We start from the raw sequence: 21,072 nt of genomic DNA, 5'->3' as shown, positions 1-21,072 counted from the left end.
CGTGAACACAAAATTATAAATATAATTATTTTAGTTTTACTTACTAAATATATTACTAAACAATGCAATTTGTTTTTATTATGTTTTTTACAAAAATTATCCTTTACGTGAAATAATTTCATGAACTAAATACATGGTATTACTACCCATTTAAAATTCTATTATTAGTGCTTAATTTACTTAAGTATTTGCAGAATTTGTTTGTGAATTATTTAAATTAAATAAATATTTTCTTTTCCATATATTTTATTTTTTCCAAAATCTTATCCTTTACCTGAAATAATTTAATGAACTAAATACGCTGTATTACTACCCTTTTAAAATTCTATTATTAGTGTTTAATTTTACTTAAGTATTTAAAGAATTTGTTTGTAAATTATTTAAGTTAAATAAATATTTTATTTTCCATATATTTTATATTTTCCTAAAAAAATATTTTATATAATCTTTAATACTCGTTTGTTGATATTTTATTTTCCATATATTTTATATTTTCCTTAGAAAATATTTTATATGATCTTTAATATTCATTTGATGATTAATTAGTTCTGTAAAATATCTTCTATATACAACAAAGTTATAGTAACAACAATAGTGAATTAGTGCCTTTCATAAAAAAGTAGTGAATTAGTGACAATACAATTTTTATTTTTATTTTCAACTTCATTTATTTTTCTTCGTTCTTAATTTCTTATGTATTCAGTTGTTTTTTTTTTTCGAATACATATAATACTACTCCATATGAAATATCTTGAAATTATTAACTTATAGTTAATGCATATTTTTTTATTATATTTTTTTTAGTTAATTAATTAAGTTTAAAGCTAATGGAGTATGATATATTTTTAAAGGAAATAAGTGAATTAAATTAATGCAATATAATAATAAATTGATCATTCATGTCATATTAGTTTGCCAAGTCACGTTGTTATTGCGTACGTGGCTTTTTTTCATCCCATGTGACATTGTTTACGTGACATTTTTAGGCTAGCCTTTTAATAATATTTTATAATACCAATTTAACAAAATGTTAAAAATCATCAAAGTCCAAGATTTGAGCTTTTAGGTCCTCTTTCTTGTTAACAAAACTCAACCACAACTGAAAAACAGAGAAAAATAAAAACAGAGAAAAACAAATACATGGGGTAACAAATAAATGTAAACGTAAAAGTGGCCACTGTCTTCCTTTCGCCTTTCGCCCATCACCAGCCGTAAAATTAAAAAAAAAACATCCAAGAACGAGATTTTAAGTTCCAATTTCTTGATAACAAAACTCAACAAAAACTGAAAAAACGAAAAAATACGGAGATAACAATTTTACCTTCATAGCAAATCATAATATTTGAGATGGCTTTACGGTAACATATGGATAAGAAGCCCTCATTTTTACAGCCCAAAAAATCACGTAAGATGTCAACTCTCAAAACAGCCTTACGAACTGGCTCCGTACACTCATAGCTCTGCAAGTTATCCATCTTCAACTGCAAGATGGCCCTAATGTTATCACCGTTGATCGTCAACTGACAAGATTATTTTTCACAAGAAAGTTGTACCAACTCCGACGGATTAATCTCTTCATCTGTCAGTACAGAAAGTGCAGCCTTGAGTTGTTCGGTAATCGATACGGTTACGTTAAGCGATGATGAATCGTCCATGATGGCTAGAGGAGAGTTATTTAATATGTTGTTAATCTTACCATGGACCCTTACTAACTTTATTCAAATGTCCTTGTACTTTCCAAACAATCCAGCTTCTAAATTCGCATCCATATCAGCATCCATTGTTGCCTCATAGCTGCAGAAGTCATACTCTTCGGGTTGCTGCTTCATTAGCAGCTCAATATTGAACAACTCAGCCTTGAAAGACCAAAGCAAACTCTTGTCAAGCGGAAAAATCGGACGGGTAACCGTTGCAGATTCTGCTGTACTGCTTACACTCATCATCACTTTGGTTAGAAGCCAATTTATCGGAATGGAAATGATTGGGCTAACATCAGCCAAGAGCCTCCATCTACCTCCTTGCAGCAAAGCTGTCATCGTCCTTGGGTTGAGGGACAGAGATATATCTGGAGTTGGGTCTTTAGGTTTTCTCTGAATATCATGTTTTAGAATTTTCCAGTTGTTTCCCCATGTATTAGTGCTGATTGTCCACGAGTCAATTTTGTGGCAAGGAACGAAGGGAAAAATAAGTTCCTTTTTCATCCCACACAAATGAAGGGAAATCATAAGCTCCCGTTGGTTTGGGGTGTCATGTCCCCGTATCCATGGGTCATGTAGGATGAATGGTACATTGCATGCGGTTTGTGTTGAGCCTAGCTCTCGGTGGTATCCAGAGAGGGTTTTGGTCAGGGGGATTTTCAAGTGGTTTTCCCCATTGTTACCCAGTCTTTTACTTTCTTTTCAAAGCTATGAGGTCCGAGTCAGCGGGGGTTATGGTCCAAAGTGTAGGAGTGTTCCCATGAAAATGTGAACACGTGTTACAAAAGTCTCTCCATTGGAGACAGATTTTTGTGGTCGGTGTTCGTCTTTTTTTTTAAGTCCTTGGGGCGTGCACTTTATTCTCTCTCGTTGGCTCAAGGGGCTCATTGGTTTCCTGATGATGTGTACCACAGCCAAAGAGACGAATCTCCGAGACGCTTTCTTGGGTCTTGTTGTAGGTATTTCTCTGAAGCTGTATCGATGAAGACGAGTATAGATGAGTTTATGGGGGCTCGTTGGTTTTCTGAGGAAGTTTATCACAGCCAAGGAGATGAATCTCCGAGACTTTCTCTGGGGTCTTGTTTCAGGTATTTCTCCGAAACTTCATTAATTAAGTCAAACAAAAATGAGTGGTTTCCTTTGATCGTCGATGCTCGTCCATTAAAGATTATAGGGGGAGTTGACTTTGAAGGCAGTGTCCAGACTTCAGTCGAACGACATCAACACGTTGCTTTTAACCGATGCAATTACTTTGTCTTTTTAGTTTATCTACTAGTAGTACTTTGTTTTATGTTATATTTTATAGGTATGGCTCCGTGAGCCGTACCAGCACAATGAAACACACTTTCTTTACAGCTGTCAAAAAAAAAAATTGTCTCATTAGTGTGCTCTAGATGAAACGGAAAAAAATATTAGTGTAAATTGTATTGAATTGATTGTCCAACAAAATATATACCCTTTTTTCAAGGACAATTCCATTATAACAGTCAAAATTATGTGTCTGGCCATAACCACTATTCACTAACAATACCAATTTAACAAAAAAACATTAAAGTCCAATATTTGAGTTTTCAGGTCCTCTTTCTTGATAACAAAACTCAACCACAACTGAAAAATAGAAACACACCCATACACCACCATCCATGTACCACAACCGTCACAAGTAAACCAATCACAAAATACCGACATCACCCAACATAACCAAGACCGACAACATGAATCCGCAATAAAGACCAACGCGACTCATTTCCATAACACAATACAGAAACAATTACATGTAATAATGAAAGCCGAGTAGGGAAAACCTTACACTTTAGCAAATCTTCGCTAAGTAGGGAAAACAGTCGAAGTTACGGCTACCTAAGTATAACGTATCTGACCATCACTACTACTATTCACTAACAACTAGTTTTCTGACTTGTGTAATGCACGGGTTTTATCAACACGCTTCCTTAAAACTTTGTCCTGATACGAAAATTTAATGAAAGGGAAGGAAAATGGAGACCAATTTTTTTTTCAACGATAAATAAAAGATTTTAAGATAAAATGTAAAATGTAAAATGCTTGACACATGTTGTGAAATAATCCATGTTGTGGTAAGATTTAAAATAAGGAAGAATTTGGTTTGAGAAGTAGGTAGTTAATACAAAGTATAATCTTTCTAAAAACTTATTCATGCATATGTTTGTTCAAAGTGGATTGCGAAGTCGAAATGTACTTTTTTGTTAGTAAATCGACGTGTACTTAATGTAATGACATTATAAACAAAGAAGAAACACATAATTTTATTTACGTGGAAATTCTTATGTTAATGAAAAAGTATGCAAACTTAAATTCATTTTGGTGGACTATCTTGTGAATTTGAGTTGTATTACAGTTATAATCTACTCCGTACATAACATTCTAAACATGATGATGTAACTTGTTGCCTCAAGTCATATGCATAATCATTTTTTATTGTATTTAATTAATTTGTAGAGTAACAACCGAATATTCTAAATCACGTTTCAAACTAAACAATTCTTGTGACTAATCACATACTGTAAATCTGTCGGAATCTTGAAATAGGACGAATTTGTCTTAGCAATGTAAATCAAAATACTTCATGAATGCACAACATCTTCCATATTGGCTTGTTCAATTACATAATCTATACGTACTACCTGCATGTGATCAACAAAAAAAATACATGTAAGCAAATTAATCACCTTATAAGCAGATTATAAATACTAATCACTTGATTTAGAGATTAGCAAGAGAGGAACCAGAGTTGGTTATTTGACTTCATAATTATGAAGTTGAACTTTTTTATTTTACATAAAACTTAAATATTAATTTTTTAAATTTGTAGCTTTATACTATGAAACTATGAACAATCAGGAGAAATCAACATGCAAACAAACTAAAAAGTTTAAACTTTAGTAGCAATGTTGCACCTTTGAGATGCAAAATGTATATGAAATTGAACTATTTATTTTCAAAGCACAATAAAACGGAGGCGGATGTAATGTTTGTCTTCAATGTATATTTCACATGACCCATGGAAAATTAAGAATGAATGATATAAAATGTATTTGACTTTAGAGAGTTACAATATTGATTTTGTATTTGCTTGGTTCTCTTTTTTCTCTATTAGGAAGTATTTATACAAACTCAATTGAGCAACTGAAAAGTCACCACTAATACACTTAATTATGCAAACTTATTGTATCATAATTTCACTAATAAACTTAATTAGGATAATTCATTGTGTCATAATTTATACATACCAACTCATAATCTCTTACTATTCCTAATAAAATGCAAAGAAAAAGAACATAAAATGTGACACTTAAAATTACTTAATATGGCACACGTCAAATAATAAACTACTCATCTTGTCTTTTTATTATATTGTATATATACTAATAGTTAAGTCATTTATCATACTAAATTTCGAAAAACAATTAATTTGAAATAAATTTTAAAGGATAATTAAAAAATAAAAGTGGAATGGAGAAGGTCTCATTTAAATTCACCGTGAACACAAAATTATAAATATAGTTATTTTAGTTTTACTTACTAAATATATTACTAAACAATGCAATTTGTTTTTTTTTTTTTTTTTTTTTTTTTTACAAAACCTTATCCTTTACGTGAAATAATTTCATGAACTAAATACATGGTATTACTACCCATTTAAAATTCTATTATTAGTGCTTAATTTACTTAAGTATTTGCAGAATTTGTTTGTGAATTATTTAAATTAAATAAATATTTTCTTTTCCTTATATTTTATTTTTTCCAAAATCTTATCCTTTACCTGAAATAATTTAATGAACTAAATACTTTGTATTACTACCCTTTTAAAATTCTATTATTAGTGTTTAATTTTACTTAAGTATTTAAAACATTTGTTTGTAAATTATTTAAGTTAAATAAATATTTTATTTTCCATATATTTTATATTTTCCTAAAAAAATATTTTATATAATCTTTAATACTCGTTTGTTGATATTTTATTTTCCATATATTTTATATTTTCCTTAGAAAATATTTTATATGATCTTTAATATTCATTTGATGATTAATTAGTTCTGTAAAACATCTTCTATATACAACAAATTTATAGTAACAACAATAGTGAATTAGTGCCTTTCATAAAAAAAGTAGTGAATTAGTGACAATACAATTTTTATTTTTATTTTCAACTTCATTTATTTTTCTTCGTTCTTAATTTCTTATGTATTCAGTTTTTTTTTTTCGAATACATATAACTCTACTCCGTATGAAATATCTTGAAATTATTAATTTATAGTTAATGCATATTTTTTTTATTATATTTTTTTTAGTTAATTAATTAAGTTTAAAGCTAATGGAATATGGTAGATTTTTAAAGGAAATAAGTGAATTAAATTAATGCAATATAATAATAAATTGATAATCCATGTCATATTAGTTTGCCAAGTCACGTTGTTATTGCGTACGTGGCTTTTTTTCATCCCATGTGGCATTGTTTACGTGACATTTTTAGGCTAGCCTTTTAATAATATTTTATAGATACCAATTTAACAAAAAGTTAAAAACCATCAAAGTCCAAGATTTGAGTTTTTAGGTCCTCTTTCTTGTTAACAAAACTCAACCAGAACTGAAAAACAGAGAAAAACAAATACATGGGGTAACAAATAAATGTAAACGTAAAAATCGCCACTGTCTTCCTTTCGCCTTTCGCCCATCACCAGCCGGAAAATTTAACAAAAAACATCCAAGAACGAGATTTTAAGTTCCAATTTCTTGATAACAAAACTCAACAAAAACTGAAAAAACGAAAAAATACGGAGATAACAATTTTACCTTCATAGCAAATCATAATATTTGAGATGGCATTACGGTAACATATGGATAAGAAGCCCTCATTATTACAACCCAAAAAATCACGTAAGATGTCAACCCTCAAAACAGTCTTACGAAGTGGCTCCGTACACTCATAGCTCTGCAAGTTATCCATCTTCAACTGCAAGATGGCCCTAATGTTATCACCGTTGATCGTCAATTGAAAAGATTCCTTGTCACAAGAAAGTTGTACCAACTCCGACGGATTAATCTCTGCATCTGTCAGTACGAAAAGCGTAGCCGATGATGAATCGTCCATGATGGCTAGAGGAGAGTTATTCATCGGGAGAAAAAAATTGTTGAGAGAAAGTTTAAAAGGAAGAAGAAAGTTTAAGTGTCGAGAGTATTTGATTGAAGAAACAGACAAAATCTGAAGGCTTGGGTATATATATATATATATATATATATATATATATATATATATATATATATATATATATATATATATGAATGGGATCATGTGAGTATTACTTATATATTTGAGGATTGAGGATTAATACTATGATAGGTATTTTGGGTGGAAACAAGCAAGGGCAAATTTGTAATTTAACGCGTGCCTATATAAACTGCTTTTCCCAGCCAAAGTCTTTATTTCCTCCTTTTTCTTCTTCTCCCTTCAACTTCTCTCTCTACTGTAGCTTCTTCTTCCATTGTTGAGCTGGAAAACCCTAGAATTAAGGCGTGATCTCGGTTTTTCCTCCTCATTCTTCACAATTATCGTATTATTCCAATTATTTCGTTTGCTCAGGTACGTAATTGGCGTTTTTCGTCCCTAAGTTTCGAATTCGTTGTCATCTTACTCTGTTTGTTTTTATTTCGTTTCTATAATTTGAATTTCATCTTGCTTTAGTTGTTGTTTTCAATTTAATTTTGTGTTTCCTAAAATTCGGTACGTTTTTGTTTTATTTCAGTTTTGTTGCTCATTCTTCACAATTATCATATTATTCCAATTAGTTCGTTTGTTGTGCACGTAATTGGCGTTTTTAAATCCCTATGTTTCGAATTCGTTGTCATCTTACTCTGCTTGTTCTTCTTTCGTTTCTATGTTTTGAATTTCATCTTGCTTTATTTGTTATTTTCAATTTACTTTTGCGTTTCCTAAAATTCGGTACGTTTTTGTTTGTTTTCCAGGTTTTCCTGCTCAAATCTCTGCGTATTCAATCGTCATTGCGATGTCTGGTATGTTATTCTTCTTAATTTTGTACTTTCAGCGTATTCTCAAATCTCTGCGTATTCTCTCTTTATTTTGTACTTTCAGCTTTGAATCACATGTTCTTTATACTTTTTGTAAATATTCTCTATTACTAGTCGTCTTTATTTCTGTTCGTATAATTTTTGTACCTATAAATATTTTCTGTTCATTTACGTTCTTCTTTTGTATCTTACAGCAAGTGTGTTTTTGTTTTGCTCAATATGTGATATTGTTTTCGACAACTGGTGATATTGTTTATGTTGATATGTACCATTGTATATTCACCTTTGTGATATTGTTTTTCAACTTCATGTGTGATATTGTTCCAGAATACGTGATATTGTTTTCCTGGATATGTGATATTGTTCAGCCTCTTGTGTGATATTGTTCCTGCAAAATTCCTTTGTAATATTGTCTTCCATCTTCATGTGTGATATTTTTCCCAGATAACGTGATATTGTTTTCCTGGATATGTGATATTGTTCAGCCACTTGTATGATATTGATTTCGTCCATATCTTTAAGACTTTTTCTTGTTATTTTACATTTTACTTTTCTTGCCAGATCGTACAAGTAATGTAACTTCTTCTTCCTGTAATGATATTCATGTCTCTGCCATTACCTCTAAAGATAGTAATGATATTGTTGAGTCTTCAATTACTTCTACTGTTCTCATTAAACCACCTGATGCATCTAGCTCGACCCTACATGTTGAACAACATTCTGTTCCTTGTCGTGTGCATCAACTACTTTTGGACTCCACACCTGGTGGTAGTGAATTGTGGACAAGGAATGTTGCAGCTGAGTTTAAACCTCATATTGGCCAGTTGTTTGGGACGTTGAAAGAAGCTATTAGTTTTTATGATGTGTATGCAGAAGCATGTGGTTTTGAGCCTAGGAAGTCTTCCAAAAAAAGGTCTGTTTCTGGTGATGTGAAGTATAAATTTGTTGTTTGCAACCGTGAAGGTTTTAGAGATCGTAAGAGGAAGGCTACTGTTTTAGATAGTGGAAAGGAGCAGGCAACTCCCAGGCCTTTTGATATTAGGAACACTAAATTAACTAGGATTGGTTGTACTGCTATGATTGAGTTTCGCTATAATGGGGATGGTTATGTTGTTTTTCAGTTTCGTGAGTGGCATAATCACCGTCTTTGTTCACTTAAAAATCAACAGTTTCAAAAAAAACACAAGCACCTCCATCTTTACCATAAAAAGACAATTACTGATCATTCAAGGGTTAATCAAGGCCCAACAAGGGCATTTAGAAATGTCAAGGAATATGTAGATGGCTATGAGAATGTTGGAGCTCAACTGGTTGATTTTAAGAATTTTGGAAGGGATATCAAATGTTTCATAGGAGACCGGGATGCTCAACTGTTTGTTAACTATTTTGAGGATAAACGTGATACCACTGAAGGTTTTTACTTTGCTTATGAGGTGGATTCTGGGAAATGTTTGGTTCGTGCGTTTTGGTGTGATGCAGAGTCTCGTAGAAACTATGCTTTGTTTGGTGATTACATCACTTACGATCAAACTTACAGTACGAATAAGTATTGTATGTGATGCGTGTATTTTATATAAGGTTTTTACCTCATTTTTACACGCATTTCTGTACTATTTATGTAGCATCTGGCAACAAATACCCCCGAATATTCTACTTTGGTTCGTTTTATGTAAATTGCAGGAATAAACCAAAGAGGAGCTAAATCGAGCCTCAATTCGTCCCATTTGCATGCATTTATGGAGAACAAGGAGCCGGAGCTTGGAATCTAACACTTTGAAGACACGTGAGCTGGTTTCGGTAGGTGTTATAATGTCTAACGTGCCAAAATAGCTCGATCGACTACTTTTCTAGTCTATCGAATGCTTTATATACTGAAGGTTACTCGATCGAGCAGTTCGAGTATTCAATCGAGAAGACATTACAAGGAGTTACTCGATCGAGTGGTTTATTTCCACTCGATCGAGGGGTTTGACGCTTAGTTGCTCGATCGAGTGGTTTATTTCCACTCGATCGAGTAGTTTGGCCTGAATTAGAATTTTTCCGCCTATTTTCGTATGGGCTTTTGTAATTTAGTTATGGATTAGGTTTTGAGGAGGATTTTCGTATACTACTAAATACAGTAGACTGCGTAACTATCCTCATTGACTTTTACTCTATCATTTCCTTACTGTTTCTGGGATTTGCTCTATTTCTACCCTTTTGCTACTCGAATTCGGATTTGTGATCGGTATTATTATTCCTTCTTAACTCCTTAATCTTAATTGTTGCTTTATTTCTTTCTTTCCTTTATTGCTATCATCTTTACCCTATTCAATCTCTATTAGCTTTGTTAGTATGTTTAATTTCAATTATCTTTGTGTTATTGTTGTTGATTCAATAGTGATGCATAGCTAATTTCCCTTGCTAAGACTAGGGGATCCATGATTATGAGGGGATAGTAGTTGCCATATTAGGTTAATGCTAATGCAATCGTTGTTGTTAATTGCTGCATTTATCTGTATCTGTCTAATTGAGTCGACGCAATTAGGCATTTAAATCATAGTAAACCTTGACCTGGACCGAATGGTTGGAAAGGGTGAGACTCGTAGCGAACAATAGGACACTATAGTGGGGGCGAAAGCTAAGCTATTTGCGCTTTAGGGCGAATTGAGACCGAAAGGAGATATTCACTGCTCCTTAGACTATACTTGCACTAACCTGCTGAAACCTAGATTACTTGACTGAATGATCATGGTGAACCGTCTGTCTTAGCTACTTCCTTATCTGCTTAATTCTTTTTCTCTGCCTTATTCTCTTTCTTACTCTCATTAGTTTAGAACAATACAATTAAAAACCCCCCAATTTGGTTACCGTGACGAACTTAGACAAAGCTGACATTTTCCCATCTCCCTGTGGAGATCGACCCGACTTCCCTAGCTATATTAGTTAGAGCCAGTTGGTTATTTTTGATAGGTATACGATCGCTCACTGTCAAATTTTGGCGCCGTTGCCGGGAGGTGGCGCAATTTTGTTGCTTTATTTAAGTTTGTTTCTCGTCTCAAGGAATTTATTCCTTAAGATCGATCTCATTTCGCAAAGTTTTTGATTAGTTTTGCGGGTTATCTGTTTTGCTTTGTAAATTCTATTTGCCGAATGCCGAATATAGCTTGACCATTCGTAGCCGAATGTGGATTCCCTTCCAAAAGGTTTCTTACTACCCATTACTGATTCGGGAACCTTTGGAATCCACCCATCTTACATATAGCTGGTCGAGAGAAATCTCTTTAGGGGGGTACCTGAAGAAGATCCAGGCAGGCATATAGAGCTGTTTACGGAGTATTGCTCTACCATTCCTCTTGCTGCTGAGGTGACACAGGACAAAGTAAAGGGAGCTCTTTTTCCCTTTTCTTTAACTGATGACGCCAGGGAATGGTTGAGAGATCTAGATAAGGAGGTAGCCGGTGTAACCGACTGGAGTTCCCTTGCTCTGGCCTTTTACAGGCGATATTTCCCACCGCAGCGCACCAATGCCTTGAGAGCTCAGATTACTTCTTTTGAGCAATTGTCTACTGAAGACTTGGATGGGGCTTGAACTAGGTTCAAGAAGCTTGTCCGCTCTGTGCCTCATCACGGGTTCAAACGTTGGTTCCTTTGCACCCAATTCTACAACGGGTTATATCGGAGCCAGAGAGCTATTCTTGATAGTGTAGCTAAGGGGAGATTCACTAAAAACGTGGAAGATGATCAAGGGTGGCGTCTCATTGAGGAGATGGCTATTCATGTCTCCGAATATGGAAATCCCCGAGGTAGTGAGTAAGTTAATGAGTTGGTAGCAGCTGCAGTGGAAAGTCCTAGCAAAAGTCTAGGTAATGTGGAGATTACGGAAGCTACAGGTGAGAGTGCAAAGGTTTGTTCAATTACTGAGCATGTGGAGATATGTGGTAGATGTGGCATGGAAGGGCATGACTGTAATACTCCGTATTTATGAGTCTCTGGGTACTCTATCGAGTAGGCCTTACTCTGTCGAGTAAGGGTGAGTTGCGTTTTAAAATAGTTTCTGACCTGTTGGGTACTCGATCGAGTAACTAAGATACTTGATCGAGTAAGGGGGCACTCGATCGAGTACCTTAGCTACTCGATCGAGTAGCCGGTTTACGGGGTGTTATTTCTCGGGTTTTTTAATAATGCGATTAGGTATATAATCTTTTCCGTCATTGTTCTTAAACACTTTTCAAAACCTAAATTACTGTTAAGAGAGAAAACAAAGTACGTTCTTCGCTTTAATCGCATTGTTAGCAAATCCCGGAGTTTGGAAGGTCGGATTTCACCTTTCGTTATACCGTTGAGATCCTTGCGTCGAGGGTAAGATCTATGTACCGTTTTTACAGTATTTCCTTTAAGTTGGTTAAACCCTAATATGGGGATTTGAGGGTTTTGTGTAGATAGCTAGACCTATGACAGCGTTGATGAGAAAAGAGAACAATTTTCGTTGGGATGAGAGTTGTGAGACGGCGTTCCAAACATTAAAGGAGCGTTTGACCACAGCTCCTATCTTATCATTGCCTGAGGGGATTGAGAACTTTGAGGTTTATACATATGCCTCAAAGAATGGGTTGGGATGTGTGTTGATGCAGAACGGTAAGGTGATTGCCTATGCTTATAGGCAATTGAAGCCTTATGAGGAGAACTACCCTACACATGATCTAGAGTTGGGTGAAGTGGTGTTTGCTCTCAAGATATGGAGACATTACCTTTATGGAGCAATCTTTAAGGTATTTTTGGATCACAAGAGTCTCAAGTACATCTTCACTCAAAAGGAGTTGAACATGAGACAGAGGAGGTGGATGGAGCTGATTGGCGATTATGACATGGAAATTATATACCATGAAGGGAAGGCCAATGTTGTTGCAGATGCTTTGAGTAGGAAGAGTGTACATTCTTTGTGTACAGCTCTATCTTTGATGAGGTTGAGAGATGAGGTAGCAAAGTTTGGGATACATATGATGCAGAAAGGAGATGCCATGGGAGATTTGACAGCGCAGCTCGATTTTTATGATGATATTCGAGGTAAGCAGGCGTTGGATCCTAAGATGGTTGAATGGAGAGCTGGAGTAGAGAAAGGGACAGTGTCTCGATTCTCTATTCATACAGATGGTAGTTTGAGGTTTGACGGTAGGTGGTGTGTCCCTAATGATGAGGTGTTGAAAAAGACTATCATGACAGAGGCACATTGTACACCATATTCAGTTCATCCAGGTGGAGACAAGTTGTACAAGGATTTAAAGAACACGTTTTGGTGGCCTGGGATGAAGAAAGAGACAGCTGAGTTTGTGGCCCGTTGTTTGACATGCCAGAGAGTTAAAGGAGAACATCGACGACCACAAGGTAAGATTCAGTCTTTAGTGGTGCCTGAGTGGAAGTGGGAATCCATTTCTATGGATTTTATCGTGGGTTTTCCAAAGAGTCAACAGGGTAACAACATGATATGGGTGATAGTGGATCGACTGACCAAGTCAGCTCACTTTGTACCAATGAAGGACACATGGACTAAAGCACAACTGGCTATGGCTTATCGAAAGATCGTGCTTAAGTTACATGGAGTCCCGAAGGACATAGTGTCTGACAGAGATGCGAGATTTATATCAAGGTTTTGGAAAGAGTTGCAGGAATCGTTGGGAACAACTCTGAAGATGAGTACATCATTTCATCCTGCGACAGACGGACAGACTGAGAGAACGATCAAAACTCTTGAGGATATGTTACGAGCTTGTGTAATGGACTTTGGTGGTAGCTGGGAACAGAGGTTGGACTTGATAGTATTTTCTTACAACAACAGCTATCACACTAGTATTGGTATGGCACCGTTTGAGGATTTGTATAGAAGGAGATGTAGGAGTCCGATTTGTTGGGACGGCAGTGCTGAGGCTGTGGTTTTAGGACCAGAGATGGTGCATGAGATGGTTGAACAGATTAAGATGATCAGGGAACGGATGAGAGCGGCTCAGGATAGGCAAAAGTGTTATGCAGATCTACATCGCCGAGATATAGAGTTTCAGGTTGGGGACAAGGTTCTTCTGAAAGTGTCTCCTATGCGCGGGGTTATGAGATTTAGGAAGAAAGTCAAGCTGAGTCAGAAGTTTATCGGGCCTTATGAGATCTTAGAGCGAGTTGGGGAAGTTGCATATCGTCTGGCTTTACCAGCTGCGTTAGAGAGAGTGCATAATATGTTTCATGTATCCCAGCTACGGAAGTATGTGAGTGACCCGTCACATGTGTTAGAGGCAGAGAGCTTAGAGCTTGATGAGTCCTTATCATATCTTGAGGTTCCTAAGCAGATTCTTGACCAAAAGGTTAGGAAGACTAGGAGTGGTGAGACAGTTTTGCTTAAGATCCTTTAGTCTAACCACGAGAGCGAGGAAGCTACATGGGAGCCAGAGGAGGCCATGAAAGAGCGTTACCCTTTCCTTTTTGAATAGGTATGTATGGTTACGGGGACTTAACCTTGTTTCTTTTAGGGGGGTAGGAGATGATCGCGAAGAGTTTTTAAGAGTTTTTGTACCCTTTTGTATGTTGTGTCGGTATGTTTGTCGGGTTGAGTTGGGTTAGTAACATGTTCTATGTTGAGTTTTATGTTGGTTGTTGAGTCGGAAGTGTTGAGAGTGTGTCTTTGTTTTGTGGTGGTTTGAACTTCGGGGACGAAGTTCTTTTTAAGGAGGGAAGACTGTAATACTCCGTATTTATGAGTCTCTGGGTACTCTATCGAGTAGGCCTTACTCTGTCGAGTAAGGGTGAGTTACGTTTTAAAATAGTTTCTGACCTGTTGGGTACTCGATCGAGTAACTAAGATACTCGATCGAGTAAAGGGGCACTCGATCGAGTACCTTAGCTACTCGATCGAGTAGCCGGTTTACGGGGTGTTATTTCTCGGGTTTTGTTAATAATGCGATTAGATATATAATCTTTTCCGTCATTGTTCTTAAACACTTTTCAAAACCTAAATTACTGTCAAGAGAGAAAACAAAGTACGTTCTTCGCTTTAATCGCATTGTTAGCAAATCCCGGAGTTTGGAAGGTCGGATTTCACCTTTCGTTATACCGTTGAGATCCTTGCGTCGAGGGTAAGATCTATGTATCGTTTTTACAGTATTTCCTTTAAGTTGGTTAAACCCTAATATGGGGATTTTGGGGTTTTGTGTAGATTGTGGTTTGGTAGTGTTTATGTGTTTGTATGATAGGAGGAGGTTTTGTAGAAGAGGCTTTTGATACAAATTTGTTGATACCGTCTCGATCATTGTTGTGCTTTCGGTAGGGTTTCCTACTCAGTATTAGTCCCATAGTGATTGTTGATGTGTTGAGATTAATTGTTTGATTAATATCGTAATTGTATTGTGACGGTTGTGATTGTGATTGTTTGTCTCTGGTTCTCGAGATGCGTTCTCGGCTGAGTGGAGTCACTTGCGGGAGTGGCTTCACGCCCTAGTTTCGCCCTTCGTGGAACCCGCCACGGAAGGGGATGTGTACATTAATGAACAGGGAATTCGCTCAATATGAGGGGCGGGGATTTGGTGGGTACGGCTGCGGTCCCCCACTGGTAGGGCTGGTCCAGTGGACAGTCGATGATTGAGATGGATGGGACTGGTGTGATTGTGTGTGTGTGTGTGACGGTTAAGCTGTCTGTTTATCGTATTGTTGATATATATAAGTTGTGTGATTAGTACTGACCACAGTTGTTGTTTTGTAAAACCTGCGGTGATCCATTCGGGGACGGTGAACGAATGGTGAGCGAGTTTGAGTTGAGTCACATGGGATTCTTTGGGATGTGCCACTGTCTGATGATAGAAGTCTTCCGCTGTAGCTTAGTAGTTTTATAAACTTTGCTTTTAGTTGATTAGACAGTTGGTTTGAGAACTTGTACCCGTATTTTGGGATTTGGCCTTGGTCTGTACTGTTCACTAAAGTTATATCATTTAAATGTTGTTTCGTTATTGTCTTATGATTATCATGCCTCGGGTAACCGAGATGGTGGCATCCTTATACCTGAGTGGTCCTGGTAAGGCACTTGGAGTATCGGGGTGTTACAAATGGTATCAGAGCGACGATCCTGAAACCTGTAACTAATAAATCTAATGAATATAGGGAGTCAATTAAAATGAACCCGGGGTAAAGGTTGTAGGAGCTAATGCAAAGGCTTGGGAGACGTCCTAAAGTCGCGAACTCGCCCTACAATTTTGAACCGGTCACATGGGGGGGGGGTGTATGTCAAGGTCGTATGTGTTGTTTGATAGCTTGTGTGTGGATGTGATGAAGTATGTTGTAACTGTTGAATGTTTGGAGTAGAAGGTTGAGAAGGTGAAAGAAAGATTGATGAGATATATAGAACTGTTGCTGGAATGAGAAACATGTTGAATGTTTACTATGTGGCGTTTAATAACATGATATAGTTATTTCGTAGATCGTATGAAGAGTTGTGTAGCATTATATGCTTAGTTATGATATAATGTTGGGATTTATAAAGTTGTTTATAATGTTGGGATATGATATAGCATGCGGGTAGCGTTTTTGAGTTAGCATGACTCGATCGAGTGGGACTGACTTGATCGGGTAGGTATTTGACGATTTTGAATCCAAAATCGTGTTTTTGGGCACTCGATCGAGTACCTCGGGCACTCGATCGAGTAGGGGGTCACTCGATCGAGTAGCTGGGCTACTCGGTCGAGTATGTTAGAGATCAGAAGGTCTGTTTGGGGTCTGATGTTGGGGCACTCGATCGAGTATGGTGGGCACTCGATCGAGTAGCCTGTTACTCGATCGAGTATGTTTGGGAACTCGATCGAGTAAGTCCTGGGCAACCTGTTTTCGTGTTTTGAGGTTTTGGTGCGTATGTTTATATCCACCCCTTTTCTGATATAGTTTCAAGATGCCGCCCAAGAAGAATGCTTTTTATGCGAGAGCTGAGCTTATGAACATAGATGATATCGTTAAGATGTTGGAGCATCAGGATGCTCTTACAGAGGCTTTAAAGAATGTGGGAAAGGATAAGGATAAGGATAAGGAGAAGGAGGTTGATCACTCTAAAATCAGCCTCTATATAGCGAGGTTTAACCCGAAAGAGTACAAGGGGGTTGAGGAGCCTAACCTTCTTGATAACTGGCATAGAGAGATGGAGAACATACTAGACCTGGTTCACTGTCCTGATGAGATGAGAGTAGAACAAGCTGCGTTTTATCTGAGGGAAGCAGCTGGCAAGTGGTGGGATACGGTGAAGGTGAGTGCTAAGGAGTTGTATGCGAACCAAGGTTTACCTGCTATACCTTGGGAAGAGTTTCGTAAGGCTATGAGGAAAGAGTTTGTACCGGAGCATGTGAGGAGTAAGTTGAGAGAAGAGTTTGATGGGTTTAAGATGACATCTGACATGTCTGTGGCCGAGTACTACAGGCAGTTCAAAGAGAAGTCTAGGTATGCTAAGGATATGGGTTTGAGTGAGGAGAATCTGGCGTTGAGGTTTGAAAGGGGATTGACCCCTAAGGTCATGGATAAGCTACCTGTGGGAGTCCTTACTGACGTTAAGGAAGCTTATGAGAGGGCTGGAAGAGCTGAGAGATTAGTAGAGATGGCTCAGGAGAGAGTGGGTGTTGAGAAAAGAAAGGCTGAGAGCGAGAGTGGTGGCCAATCTAATCACAAGAAAGGCAACCACAATCAATCTAGAGGGTTTTCTTCTGGGTCAGGGTTCAGTGCTGGGGCTTCCTTTGGGCGTGGCCGTGAAAGTGTTAGTGGTAGTTGGGGAACGACCTGCTATGGTTGTGGTGGTGTAGGCCACAAGAGACATGAGTGCACAAGTGCACCTGGAACTTTCCAGAGACCTGCGCAGAGCTATGCGAGCAATAGACCAACTGGATCATGGTCAAACCGGGGAAGTCAGAGCTATCAGAGTGGAGGTAACCGCAACGGCGGTAATTCTTATCAGAAACCACCGACGAACAACAACAACAATCAAGGGTCGGGAGCTAAGCCGACCACATCGATCAAGATCTTGTCCGGGAGGTGGACAGAAGACCAGTGGAAAGCTGTTCATGATGGAGAAGAAAGCAGCTGAAGATGATGCACACGTTATCACTGGTACTTTTCTTGTTAACGGTATTCATACCTTTTTTTTGTTTGATTCGGGGGCTTCTCAGTCGTATGTATCTTCGAGTCATGTTAAACGGTTAGGTTTGAGGGTATATGAGTCTGTTAGTGAGCAAGTTTTTATACCTTCGGGTGAGTCTGTATCATGTGGGAGGTTATATAGGGATGTACCTATGATAGTTGGGCAAGTTGATTTATCTGTAGACTTGCTAGAGTTTCTTTTTAACGGTTTTGAGATGATAGTTGGGATGGATTGGTTGGGAAAGTATAAAGCTAAGATAGACTGTCATCAAAAGAAAGCGTCTTTAAGAGGTCCTAAGGGCGTTAGTGTGTCTTATCGTGGGTTTCTGGTCAAACCCAAAGTTAAGTTGATTGCAGCTGTTACTTTGAAGTCATATCTGAGGAAGGGATGTCCTTTGATATTGTGCCATGTGAGAGATGACCGGATAAAGAGCCCGACAGTTGATCAGATACCAGTGGTGGGAGAGTTTGAGGATGTTTTTCCGGAGGAGATTCCGGGGTTGCCACCGAAGAGGGAGATAGATTTCACAGTAGAGTTGAAACCGGGGACGGGGCCAATCTCTAAGGCACCGTACCGGATGGGTCCTAAGGAGATGGAGGAACTCAGGAAGCAGTTAGATGATTTGATAGAGAGGGGATACATTAGACCTAGTGTATCACCGTAGGGAGCACCAGTTCTTTTTGTGAAGAAGAAAGATGGGAGTTTGAGGTTGTGCATAGACTATAGGGAGCTGAACCGAGTGACGGTGAAGAACAAGTATCTTTTGCCAAGGATAGATGACTTGTTTGATCAGTTGAGTGGTGCATCAGTCTTTTCTAAGATTGATTTGAGGTCGGGGTACTATCAAGTGAAGATTAGAGAGATGAACATACCAAAGACAGCTTTCACGTCGAGGTATGGCCATTATGAGTATGTGGTGATGCCGTTTGGGTTATCTAATGCACCGGCAGTGTTTATGGATTTGATGAATAGGATCTTCAGACAGTTTTTGGATAAGTTTGTAGTGGTGTTTATCGATGACATCTTAGTCTACTCCAAGACTAAGGAGGAACATGAGGAGCATCTGAGGATTGTGTTGCAGACTTTGAGGGAGCATGAGTTGTATGCTAAGCTATCCAAATGTGAGTTCTGGTTAGCGAAAGTTGCTTTTCTGGGGCATGTGATCTCTAAGGATGGAGTAGCTGTGGATCCGGCAAAGATTGAAGCAGTGACAAAGTGGGAAGCACCAAAGAATGTAGCTGAGATTAGGAGTTTCTTGGGTCTAGCTGGATACTACAGACGGTTCGTGAAAGATTTCAGCAAGATAGCTAGACCTATGACAGCGTTGATGAGAAAAGAGAACATGTTTCGTTGGGATGAGAGTTGTGAGACGGCGTTCCAAACATTAAAGGAGCGTTTGACCACATCTCCTATCTTAGCATTGCCTGAGGGGATTGAGAACTTTGAGGTTTATATAGATGCCTCAAAGAATGGGTTGGGATGTGTGTTGATGCAGAACGGTAAGGTAATTGCCTATGCTTATAGGCAATTGAAGCCTTATGAGGAGAACTACCCTACACATGATCTAGAGTTGGGTGCAGTGGTGTTTGCTCTCAAGATATGGAGACATTACCTTTATGGAGCAATCTTTAAGGTATTTTCGGATCACAAGAGTCTCAAGTACATCTTCACTCAAAAGGAGTTGAACATGAGACAGAGGAGGTGGATGGAGCTGATTGGCGATTATGACATGGAAATTATCTACCATGAAGGGAAGGCCAATGTTGTTGCAGATGCTTTGAGTAGGAAGAGTGTACATTCTTTGTGTACAGCTCTATCTTTGATGAGGTTGAGAGATGAGGTAGCAAAGTTTGGGATACATATGATGCAGAAAGGAGATGCCATGGGAGATTTGACAGTGCAGCTCGATTTTTATGATGATATTCGAGGTAAGCAGGCGTTGGATCCTAAGATGGTTGAGTGGAGAGCTGGAGTAGAGAAAGGGACAGTGTCTCGATTCTCTATTCATACAGATGGTAGTTTGAGGTTTGACGGTATGTGGTGTGTCCCTAATGATGAGGTGTTGAAAAAGACTATCATGACAGAGGCACATTGTACACCATATTCAGTTCATCCAGGTGGAGACAAGTTGTACAAGGATTTAAAGAACACGTTTTGGTGGCCTGGGATGAAGAAAGAGACAGCTGAGTTTGTGGCCCATTGTTTGACATGCCAGAGAGTTAAAGGAGAACAGCGACGACCACAAGGTAAGACTCAGTCTTTAGTGGTGCCTGAGTGGAAGTGGGAATCCATTTCTATGGATTTTATCGTGGGTTTGCCAAAGAGTCAACAGGGTAACAACATGATATGGGTGATAGTGGATCGACTGACCAAGTCAGCTCACTTTGTGCCAATGAAGGATATATGGACTAAAGCACAACTGGCTATGGCTTATCGAAAGAACGTGCTTAAGTTACATGGAGTCCCTAAGGACATAGTGTCTGACAGAGATGCGAGATTTATATCAAGGTTTTGGAAAGAGTTGCAGGAATCGTTGGGAACAACTCTGAAGATGAGTACAGCATTTCATCCTGCGACAGACGAACAGACTGAGAGAACGATCAAAACTCTTGAGGATATGTTACGAGCTTGTGTAATGGAATTTGGTGGTAGCTGGGAACAGAGGTTTGACTTGATAGAGTTTTCTTACAACAACAGCTATCACACTAGTATTGGTATGGCACCGTTTGAGGATTTGTATAGGAGATGTAGGAATCCGATTTGTTGGGACGACAGTGCTGAGGCTGTGGTTTTAGGACCAGAGATGGTGCATGAGATGGTTGAACAGATTAAGATGATCAGGGAACGGATGAGAGCGGCTCAGGATAGGCAAAAGAGTTATGCAGATCTACATCGCCGAGATATAGAGTTTCAGGTTGGGGACAAGGTTCTTCTGAAAGTGTCTCCTATGCGCGGGGTTATGAGATTTGAGAAGAAAGGCAAGCTGAGTCAGAAGTTTATCGGGCCTTATGAGATCTTAGAGCGAGTTGGGGAAGTTGCATATCGTCTGGCTTTACCAGCTGCGTTAGAGAGAGTGCATAATGTGTTTCATGTATCGCAGCTGCGGAAGTATGTGAGTGACCCGTCACATGTGTTAGAGGCAGAGAGCTTAGAGCTAGATGAGTCCTTATCATATCTTGAGGT

General features: G+C 37.9%; 1 protein-coding gene across 1 annotated transcript; it reads left to right on the top strand.

The window, feature by feature from the left end:
• The first annotated feature begins 7,070 nt into the window (after nt 1–7,070).
• LOC141595689 (protein FAR1-RELATED SEQUENCE 5-like) lies at nt 7,071–9,322 on the top strand. The gene is made up of 3 exons (XM_074415655.1): nt 7,071–7,077; nt 7,701–7,748; nt 8,325–9,322. The coding sequence occupies exons 1-3, from the start codon at nt 7,071–7,073 to the stop codon at nt 9,320–9,322; spliced, it is 1,053 nt and encodes a 350-aa protein (XP_074271756.1).
• Nucleotides 9,323–21,072: the final 11,750 nt, after the last annotated feature.

The sequence above is a fragment of the Silene latifolia genome, chromosome 8 (genome assembly GCF_048544455.1).
Source record: "Silene latifolia isolate original U9 population chromosome 8, ASM4854445v1, whole genome shotgun sequence".
In the NCBI taxonomy this organism is placed as follows: Eukaryota; Viridiplantae; Streptophyta; class Magnoliopsida; order Caryophyllales; family Caryophyllaceae; genus Silene; species Silene latifolia.
The sequence above is the reverse complement of the archived record's forward strand: the minus strand, read 5'-3'. Positions and strand labels throughout refer to the sequence as shown.

Coding starts and splice junctions, on each gene's coding strand:
- LOC141595689 (XM_074415655.1), top strand. Junction 7,749..8,324: donor AATCGTCATTGCGATGTCTG/GTATGTTATTCT, acceptor TTTTCTTGCCAG/ATCGTACAAGTAATGTAACT.